At 39.5% G+C, this 11,365-nt stretch overlaps 1 protein-coding gene across 2 annotated transcripts in view; it reads left to right on the top strand.

The window, feature by feature from the left end:
* Positions 1–11,365, top strand: part of lmtk2 (lemur tyrosine kinase 2) — a 43,789-nt gene that overhangs the window by 15,437 nt on the left and 16,987 nt on the right. Inside the window, exons 2-6 of one of the 2 annotated variants that reach the window (XM_067458020.1) lie at positions 4,060–4,190; positions 4,305–4,455; positions 5,144–5,220; positions 5,718–5,836; positions 9,314–9,401. In XM_067458020.1, coding sequence (XP_067314121.1) covers positions 4,060–4,190; positions 4,305–4,455; positions 5,144–5,220; positions 5,718–5,836; positions 9,314–9,401 — 566 coding nt within the window. The remainder of the gene's footprint in view (positions 1–4,059; positions 4,191–4,304; positions 4,456–5,143; positions 5,221–5,717; positions 5,837–9,313; positions 9,402–11,365) is intronic. The other variant, XM_067458029.1, reaches the window with a different exon arrangement.

Genomic DNA, 11,365 nt, shown 5'->3' on the forward strand with positions numbered 1-11,365 from the left:
TGATTGATCTGATGATGCATCTTTAATATGGGTTGTAACTTAAAAATAATGCTTTATGTATGTTTCTGTTGATGGATACACGTGCTGGCTTCTCAGTGATACATTACAACAGCGATAATAGAAAAACGTGGGCAAAGCAGTCTCTCTTTGTAAACTTTGTTCAATGCATGCGAGTGCTGCCGTATGTTTGAAAATGACCAGTCGTTTTCTCCATCATCACACAGGTTTAGTGCCATAAGACACGAATGAGAACTCGTGCGCACTGTGACAAGATTTATTTCTGTGCACTCATCCGAGAGCGCGCACATCACACAGCGCGCAAATATTGAGTTCTCTTTCAAATCTTGCGCTTGAACAGACAAACTCACACAAAAAGTATGTCAACATTTCCATCTTCCAAGCAGACATAGTCTGAATATTCCTTAAGTGAACTTTATACAGTCTAGAAAGATGACGCATAGCCCTGCATTAGGTCTTAAAGGGGCAGTAACCTTTACTCTGTTTAATGTCAAACAAAAGATAAGGACATCACTCACTGCTCTTGTTTGAATAGCTTGTGTAAGTTTATAAGGATTAATCTTTATTTTAAACTGAAATATGCAATTATTTTACATTTAATTACTTAATTCAATTTCTCTACCTAAAAACTAATGTTAGACCTACCTGAAAAGACGTTGTTTATTTTATTAGTATCTCAATAGTATTTATTTGTGCTGCTGCTAGTATTTAGGTTATTTATTCTTATTTTCATTATTTTTATTTGACAGTAGTCCTTTTTTCCCTGAACGTAGCAAATACCGCAACCGTGGCGTGAACCTAAAACCGCGATACCAACCGAACTGTGAGCAATCGGTACTGTTACACCTCTAAGCGTAACGTATGCGAGAGGGGGCCACAAAATTTTGGAAATTTTCAAAGGGTGCTCTGACTGAAAAAAGGTTGGGAAACACTGGTCTACAGTACAATTTAGAGTGATCAGATTGTGTCCAAGTTATGGATTTCAGAAATGTATAAATCACACAGTTAGCTTACAGTGCATTAATAAACAATGTGTTAATTTAAGGCGGAAACAATTAGCTCATTGAAGTAAAGAGTACGTGTTGTTAACCTGATTGATATATAGAAAAAAATAGCATGTTTTGCGCTGCGTCATCTGAAGTCTTTGCTGGAGCTGGAGTCGCGTATAAGTCTTCGTAAACTATTAATATTGTAATATTTAAAAGTATAAGTTTTAAGGCCAATGCAGACAGCAAAGAGTAGACAGGACACATGAGTTATATACAAGTGACATGCTTATTGTTATTAAATGCAATAAGCAAAGTACTCATGCGCACAGAAAGCCACCTCTCAGACAGCGAGCAGCTTATATGGCCAAATATACACAAAATTGTCAAAAAGCCCATCTTGGTGAGTAGGCTATTCAAATAAACACAGTCAGTTATTTCTTAAGGCCTGTTCCCACGGGGAAGATTGTCATGCGTGTTTATTGCCAATGTTAAACGCCCCCTGTCCTGACTAAACAAAGGACTCCAATGTGAGTGTGCTCACAGACGCGAAAAACGGCCGGCTTAAAAGCGTCATTTAAAAAATGTTGTTACGTGTTTGTTAGCACTTCAATTTTTCTTCAGTAGCGCCATCTACTGAATTTTCATGTTCACTTGGCACATTGCCAGTGAAAATCACTTGGGTGTGAACACTCAAGACATGCCGAAAAACGTTTCAAAAAACTTTCGTCCCGGTGTGAACAGGCTTTTATGTTCACTAAATGGTTGAGAATGAAAACTCTGAAAGTTAAACCAGCCTAATAAACCTGCTTCCGTCTGTATGCTTAATGTTAATCATACTACTTTTTTAACACGTTACAGGCCCTGTTTACAGCTGTTAAGATGCGTTTTTGTCGATCGGATCAGTAGACGAGGGAGCTGCATTCCTGTTTACACCTGTTTTGATCTGTCTCTTGTCCACTTTCAACCACTTCTGCCCTGATTTCTTCAAGGGGAGGGTATGAGAACATTTACACATAAACGTGCCCGGTGATGACGGAAAAACCCACAGAGAGCTGCAGCTTTAGTTTCTGTTCTGAAAGCCGCAAGACCAGCCGAATGCTGTGAGTATGTGTGTGTGTTAGAAATCAGGAATGGTGAGAGAACTGTGCTTGGTTTGTTTTTCATCATCAAACCAAACTTGAGTCTTCAAAGCTTAATTCCTGTCTGGCTAGTGTGCTCCTCCTCATAATGTTTTACGCATCAGGTCGGTAGGCGGAGAGTAGGCTGTTCGAATGCATTTGACAACATGAACGTTTACACCGCAAATATCTATACAACTACCTGTGGAAGTGGTTGAAAGTGGACGTATCTTCATACCTGGTGTAAACAGGGCCTTAAATATACCAAACTGTATAGAAAACATATCGATTTGTGACGTACAGAACCATCATTTCCCAATTCTTATGTCGTTACTGAATTTTAAATGGGAAAAGTGTGGCTCTCGTACTCACAAGTCAGGGGAGTATCAATGAGAATGAATCTTACATGTGAGATTATGGCAGAATGACCTGTGTACAGCAAACCACCTTTTATGAGTAGGTGTTCAAAATAGCTCTGTCTTTGCTACTCGTGTTTCATGCGGCTCTGTGTGTGGCCTGTAGGATTACTGAAGCCACATTTATTACTATTATGGGAGATCATGCCAGCCACTGATGAAAGATTCGTCTTAGCCATATTATCCATACATGCACATCCTTGTCATCTAATTGCGCAAGACAAACTACTGGGTTAGCAACACGCCAAACATGCAAAGACACGTGACACTGGTGGCCCATCTCATCTGATTTCAGATCTGTTGTTGCTGACCTCTCCTGCCACCAATTATACCGCCTGCTGTTCTAAAACCCCAGAGGGTGGTTTTGTTTTGATGAGAGGAATGGAAAGCAGTGTTAATAGTGTTGTAGTGACAGAACAGGTGCTGAAGCACATCCAGCCTTTCATCAGTTGATATCTGAACTGCTGTTGGAGCACAATGTCCTACAAATGGTTTACGTGTATGCTGCTGAGAGATTGGACTTGTCCCATAATGGAGAAAATGCATTTCTACAAACCACTTCACATCTAGTGCAAAAATTCACCTGGCACCTTTTTTTATAATTTTATTTATGTAGCATGTTTTTGGGGATTGTAGGTCTTCTGAACTGTTCATATAATCGGTCTCCTTTAAGTAAGTACATAGGAAATATGGAAAATGCATTATTGACTGGATGAGCCTTTATTTGAAGCCACTGCGAAATGTATGACCACACTTCATTTAAATTCTGCATTAATGGGGCACATTACGACATTGCTACTAGGGCTTGTGATATGACTTAATGCTTTATTATTTTCATAAATGACTTTTTTATTTTTATTTTAAACTAGTGTAATAGCATTGCAATATATTTAATTTAATTTAAATGGTACATAACACGCATAGTTTCTGCCAGTCTCATGTTAATCTTGAGTACCTATAGAGTACAGTAGTATTGCACCCTTCATATCTCTGAAGAGTCTTTTGTTTTATCATATTTATAAGAGACAGATACGTTATACAGATTCTTTCTGAAAACAAGAAGCATGCAGCGGGCGGAGAACCACATACACACACACAATACATCATGCCATTATACTTGGATAACTTTAGATTCACAATACATTCATGTTGTTGACATTTGATGCAGTTTCGCACACCGCCTGCGGGCTAAACTCATGACCGGAAACAAACAAACACACACACACACTTGCAGAATTTTGTTGTGTCTTGGAAAAACAAACTGCATCCACTGTTTCCTTAATGTTGGGTTATTTGGGAAGATGAACAAGGTTATCTTTCCCTCACAACCAGAAACACACTTCTTTAGTGGCGTTGATTTTGTGGTCTTAAAAACAAAATGACAGCGCTGCCAACAGCTTCTGTTAAAAAAAAAAATACTGTATACTACATAAGGGATTCCCTCTAAGAGATGATTGTTCCTTTACAACGATCCGCTGTATAACGCAGTGAGCTGTAATCAGGTGTTTGTGTGTTCAGCAGAGGCTGCTGGATATGTGGATTTCTCTCTGGCCATCCCACTTCTGCTGTCTTTGGCTGTGTTGGTGGCCCTTGTGGTTTTGCTGCTCAACTGTGCTTCCTGCTGCAAAGAGCAAGAGATCAACTTTAAGGTGAGTGAAATGGTCTCTGTATACGGTTTTGTAGCAATTTCTGTTTAACAGTTAAAGATTGTAATTTCTTGATTGTCACATTTTCAATTCGAATGTGATTTTGTGATCTGTCAGGAGTTTGAAGACCACTTTGAGGATGAGGTTGATTTCACGCCCCCAGCAGAGGACACGCCCTCTATGCAGTCGCCCGCGGAGGTTTACACACTCGCTGTTCCACCTGTGCCCCTCCCTGGACCCCCTCACCTCCAACTGCCCCGCATGACAGGTCAGAAGCATGCACCCACACAGCACATCTGCAAATACACCCCAAGTGCATTGAGTAAAAAGATAAACTAGTCTTTTATGCTCACCAAGGGTGCATTTATTTGATCAAAAATAAAAAATAAATATTTTATTTTCAAGGAAGTACTGTGTCTGTTAATGGGAAAAGCTAAAGTAATAGATAGTCAGCTTGAGATCCTTTCCGTCTAAACTGGTTCTATGAAGTTAATGTTTTATGAGCAGTATGATAATCTTTCTCTTTTACCAGAATATCAGTTGTAAAAGAACATCAACGTTTGACCATGTTAGACTGGCAATCGTCATAACTTTTGTTGCATCATTCAGCATAAAATCTCACTTGCATATCACTTAAGCTAAAGCATTCACTTTTTTTTAACTACTAGAGGGCCAAACTTTAAATAGGGTAACAAAATTAACGTTTAAGTAAAAAAAACTTTTTTAAGTAAAACAAAGAAAAAGAAAAAACTGTGCTTATGTCTTAGTATAGATTAACCGCTCTTTTAAAATCCAAACAGGCTTCAGAATAAAAACTTATGACGAATGAAGGGTCAGCCTTACATAACCAGTTAAGGATTTATAGTGTTAAATTTCAACTAGCCGAATTTTTCTCATTCCTTGCATTTGCTGATTATTCGGTCATATTGAACCATCTCTTATATTTGGTCTTTTAGACGTCTCATCAGGCCCTCACGTGGCACGACACTCCCTCAGTTACATTCAGGAGATCGGGAATGGCTGGTTTGGAAAGGTGAGCATGTCTTTCTGTATTTACATTGTACACTGAAACTGTGAAGGTGTATTGATAGACTTTTGTCTTGCAACACACATTGTGTGAAAGCAATGCACTGAATATTTGTCAAGGAAAAATGTATAATTTCTCTTGAGGATTACTCCAAAATAATCGCACCTCGTAATCTTGTTGGTGCTTGCTCTCATCTCTATGCTGGGTGCCCTCAGGGGCCATAGTTTGACGTGTACGAGGGAGCATTATACGGCACTAAAGCTGTCCTCCTGCAGCCTGTGTGTGGATGTGTTTACCGAGATTAAGACTTGAGGGAAAACCTTGTTTCCTGATGCTTTTTCCTGCCTAGTTAAGCCAGGGGAACATCCTCATCTGAGCCACCTGCTCCGCTGTGGTCCACCTAACAGGCCTTGTTTTCAGGAAAACTCATCTCCTGTCTGAATCAATTGCCAGTCTTTTGGTTCTTTATCAGGCAAATTTCTCTGTTTGTCGTCTTCCGTCAGGTTCTGCTCAGTGAGATCTACGTGGACCCTGCAGTCGCACGAGCCGTTGTCAAAGAGCTGAAGGCCAACGCCAGCTCCAAAGAGCAGAATGAGTTCCTGCAGCAGGGTGACCCGTACAGGTGAGAGGGACATTAGCGGTTCTTCTGTATAATGTTTGATAAGCTTTGTAGTAGAGTTGCAAAAATATTGATATTTCGATATGTATCGATACTAGGGGTGTAATGATATATTGTTAAACGATATGATTCGCGATTTAGAGTTGTTTTATCCAAGACTCAACTTGTTGTAGTAGGCCTATTCATAAGGTATAATTCACCCAAACACAAATTAACAAATGTAGGCTACCTCAAATGTAAACTCTGTCATGATGTACTCACCATCATATTGTTTTTTTTATTAAACTTCCAAACACAAATTAAGATATTCTTTATGAAACCAGAGGGATTTATGTCCCTCCATTGACCCAAGTCCATTCCTCTCAAACTTAAAAGATGCAAAGACTGTCATAAAGGCATGTAAAAATAACTAATCGAGTGTCTAACCCGAATGTTATTTAGTCTTTAAGTCTTCTGAAGAGACAGAATGGCTTTGTGATGAATATATTTAACACGACGCACATACTGTAGGAAACACGGGTGATTGCGTGACGCGCGAAAACAACATTAGAGTGAGTAAATGCAGAATTAAAATTCTTGCATGAGTTAAAGGGGGGGGTGAAACACTCAGTTTCAGTCAATCTCATGTCAATCTTGAGTACCTATAGAGTAGTATTGCATCCTTCATATCTCCGAAAAGTCTTTAGTTTTATCATATTTATAAAAGAAATATAGGCTGTACCGAGTCTTTCCGGAAAAAAACGAGCGCCTGGAGGCGTATCGTGTGGGCGGAGCTAAAGAATGACGAATGTGCACAAAGCGGTGACGTCCTCAAGCGTGGAGAAACCCATCGCTATCTCAGCTAATACAGATAATGATCCACAATCAAATCTGAGGCTGAAATAAATTGAACAGGAGAAACGGCAACATCAGGACGTCCGTCTCTGTCTCTGTGGTATGTACTGTATTTAGGGGCCTTTGTGTGTCTTTACGCGCAGTTTATGAGGACATGATTCGGTTTATGGACTATTGTATGTGACTAGACCTTAGAGGTAGCAAGCAAAACGGTTTTGCACGTCAGAGTCAGAATAGTGTAACGTTCTACAGAACAATAATGGAGTAACCGTTAGCGCATTTGAATGACAAAGCACGTGATCGTATCGTTTACTGATGTTTACTCATGCGACGGTAGCCAATAGCAGAGACATTTGAAGTTGATTTACTCACCGGCTGCTTCCAAAGCAAGAAACCTTTACCGCTGGGACCGCTCTGTCAAAAACACACTTCTTTGGTATGATTTGGTGAAGTCCTGTGACAGCAGTGGTGTGGAAATCCACTTTGCGACGCGACTGAAGCGATGCCTTGAAGCTTCCCGTCATTTCTGCGTTCAAATCGGTTCAAATGCAGCGCTGCCTTCCCGGAATGCTGTGCTGAAGCGTTGAAGTCGCTCGACATCACCCATAGGAATAAAGTGGAGCGCGGCGCGACATAAGTGTTCACGGACGACTGGATCTGCACCTGAGAGACTGTTTACGGCGTGCATTTCCTCTCTCTCCCTCTAGTCACGCGCGCGCACACCCTACCGGGAGAAGAGCCCGTACAGCCCATACAAGGACCTTCCGATCTATTTAACGTCAAGTAGACCCATACTCGAAAAAAACTCGCCGAAACTTGTGAGAAACCGGAAGGAGTATTTTTAACACAGAAATACTCCATCAAACGTCCAACATTAGTTTTTGAAACTTTGTCTATGTTTAGGATGGGAATCCAAGTCTTTAAAGGTGTAAAAAGCTCAGTATGCATGAAACAGCATTTCACCCCCCCTTTAAACGTTTACAGTTTGAGAGCGGACATTCTGACGAGCTTTCGAGCGATGAGAGCTGTGACGGATTGCATTAATCATCTGAAGTGCGCGCGCTGCTGGAACAGCACTCCTCAGTGAAAGCGCAAACATTATTTAAAGCGACTCTCCTCGTAACCAAAGCGCAAACGCCATTTAAAGCAACCCTCGTTAGTGAAAGCGGATCACATTAAGTTTTAATAGTATGATTATTCAAAGAATCTCAGACGGTTAATTTTTACATACTGCATTAATAGCAGGAGAGGCAGGGCACACCAGGCATGGGGAGAGATGCTGTCTGCATTGAAAGCGTGAATAATGTGTGAGGGGAAAAAAATTAAAGTTTAGAGTTTGTGACTATTACATTAATAATCTTATTTACATATCTATATTACAACTATACATAATGTTGAATATGTATAATAATGCAATGGGGGAATATTTGTGGGTCCTCATTAGTAAAACACAAATAATGATAATAAAAAACTACAAAAAGTAAAAAAAAAAATCTTTATTTTGGCTTAAAATATCAGGATACATATCTTATTGTGACATGAGTGTATTGTTACACCCCTAATCGATACTGAAATATCTGAAACAGTTCCAATACTGCTTTTCTGCAGTATCAAAACACCATTACCAACTGTGCTTTCTCACTCTCTTCTTCGACAGTGAATTGACAGTTTGACACACACACACACACACACACACACACACACACACACACACACACACACACACACACCTCTCCTCTCACTCACTCGTCTCATGCGCTCTGATTAAATAGTGCTTGTATTGCACATAATTTTACACACTCCCACAGGTTTCACGGAAAAAGCTTGCACCACTGATCTATATAAGTGCACCGCGCACACAAATATGCACCCCCTCAAATCAGCTTGTGTGTACCAAATTGGCTTCGTTTCCGCGGCTTATTGGGTTTAAATGGTCAAATGCATACAAACTGATGTCAAAATCCCTCTTTGCAGAGTATTCAACCATTATTAGACCCTTCTTATAAACACAGTCGTGCTCATTGCTGTAGTTTGTAATTTCAATTGTTTATTTGTACTTATTTTATTACTGACTGGTTACTTGTCTTAAGTTCAGCTATTTAAATAAAGCCTCGTTATGCTGTTTGTAAGCTATTACAACAAAATGACCCAAATTGTCAAACAAATAAATATCATATTGAAGTTAGAAATTACAGTATCGTGACAACACTACTTTGTTCTGTGTTATTTTAGCACTATTTTTAATAGTTTGAGTAGCTTTGATAATTTTTTTACTGTAACCACATCAACTTTAAGCTTAAGTGTCATACATAGTGTGGGAGTTTATCTTGTTAGGCTGTGCTTGTATTAGTGGTCTTTACAAAGCCAATTATCGCTATTATTATTGCTTATACTTTTACTGTTATTATTACATTTCAGCTTGTAACTTGTTCTGCACAGTTTTCATTACAGACATGAGCAGTGCCTCAAATAATACGTGTGGTACTACATTATAAGGGAGTTTTTGACTTAGGTCAAATTTAGACTCAGAATATCATAGAGATTGTAATAATATTAAGATGAATCTATCTAAAGATTAGATAATATAGATATTGTAATATTGTGGTAAGCAGAATGTGTTATATGGCTGGTTTAATGTCTTAACAGGGTTCTTCAGCATCCCAATATACTGCATTGTCTTGGTCAGTGTGTCGAGGCAATTCCTTTCCTGCTCATCTTTGAGTACTGTGAACTGGTAAGTGTATATGTATATAATATGCAAGTATGTGTGTATGTGTGTGTATCATGACAGGTAAAGTTTATAACACTGATTATCCCTTCATCACTGCACCTGTTAGTGGATGGGGATAATATTAGACAGCAAGTGAACATTTTGTCCTCAAAGTTGATTTGTTAGAAGCAGGAAAAATAGACAAGTGTAAGGATTTGAGCGAGTTTGACAAGGACCGAATGGTAATGGCTAGACAATAGGCTTGCTGTGATAGTCGGTGTTGCTGGTGTTCAGGCGAAACACCGGTTACATCACTTGCCCACAACAACACCGTCGTTTTAATTTTTATATATATATATATATATACTCACTTAAAGGATTATTAGGAACACCTGTTTAATTTCTCATTAATTCAATTATCTTACCAACCAATCACATGGCAGTTGTTTCACTGCATTTAGGGCTGTGGTCCTGGTCAAGACAATCTCCTGAACTCCAAACTGAATGTTAGAATGGGAAAGAAAGGTGATTTAAGCAATTTTGAGCGTGGCATGGTTGTTGGTGCCAGACGGGCCAGTCTGAGTATTTCTCAGTCTGCTCAGTTACTGGGATTTTCACACACAACCATTTCTAGGGTTTACAAAGAATGGTGTGAAAAGAGAAAAACATCCAGTATGCGGCGGTCCTGTGGGTGAAAATGCTGCCTGGTCTGATGAATCTCGATTTCTGTTGAGACATTCAGATGGTGGAGTCAGAATTTAGCGTAAACAGAACGAGAACATGGATCCATCATGCCTTGTTACCACTGTGCAGGCTGCTGGTGGTGGTGTGATGGTGTGGGGGATGTTTGCTTGGCACACTTTAGGCCCCTTAGTGCCAATTGGGCTTAGTTTAAATGCCACGGCCTTCCTGAGCATTGTTTCTGACCATGTCCTCTCCTTTATGACCACCATGTACCATCCTCTGATGGCTACTTCCAACAGGATAATGCACCATGTCACAAAGCTCATCTTTGGGATGTGGTGGAACGGGAGCTTCGTGCTCTGGATGTGCATCCCACAAATCTCCATCAACTGCAAGATGCAATCATATCAATATGGGCCAACATTTCTAAAGAACGCTTTCAGCACCTTGTTGAATCAATGCCACGCAGAATTAAGGCAGTTCTGAAGGAGAAAGGGGTCAAACACAGTATTAGTATGGTATCTCGAATGACATAGTAGACTTTCATTATTTATTTAACAAAAATTAAGCAAAATGCAGAAGCTCTCTTGCTCTCTTGCGCTCTCTCTCTCTCTCTCTCTCTCTCTCTCTCTCTCTCTCTCTCTCTCTCTCTCTCTCTCTCTATATATATATATATATATATATATAAATACATATTGCTAGGATAGCATCTTGCAGTTGATGGAGATTGGTGGGATGCACACCTCACATGACATAGTGGACTGTCATTATTTATTTAACAAAGTTAAGCAAAATGTAGAAGCCAAGAGTAAATAAAACTAAGTACACCCTATGATTTAATATCTTGTAGAACTACCTATAGTTATCATTTAAATTGGGATTGGGCCATTACAACACCTTTATTCTTTTCTTTTTGCACTGTTGCTCTGTTGTTCTGTTGTAGATTTTCCATAATTTATGTGAAACCAGTCGCTTTGACATAGGTTTTGTGAGTGAGTGCAGAGGTAAATTTGAAAAGTTAAAGCCAAAATGCACTCTTTTTAAAGTGTGCCAGCAAAAGTATGTTGTCTATTCTGACTGTTCCTTCAGTGTCGTCAGACTGCCAATGACAGCAGATGAGCAGGTGCTAGTCCTTTAGCATGAGATGGAGCACAGTGTAGTGCTTTGTTATGGCATCAGTGAATCTTTTTTATGCGTTTATTTGTGTTTGATACTCATTATTCATCTCTTATTGAGGTCATTTATGTATTCGATACCTGAAAGCATCTCTTTTATTAGTTATTTAGCATCTGTCTAGCGCTCCA

Source organism: Pseudorasbora parva, chromosome 2, assembly GCF_024679245.1.
Source record: "Pseudorasbora parva isolate DD20220531a chromosome 2, ASM2467924v1, whole genome shotgun sequence".
Classification (NCBI taxonomy): domain Eukaryota; kingdom Metazoa; phylum Chordata; class Actinopteri; order Cypriniformes; family Gobionidae; genus Pseudorasbora; species Pseudorasbora parva.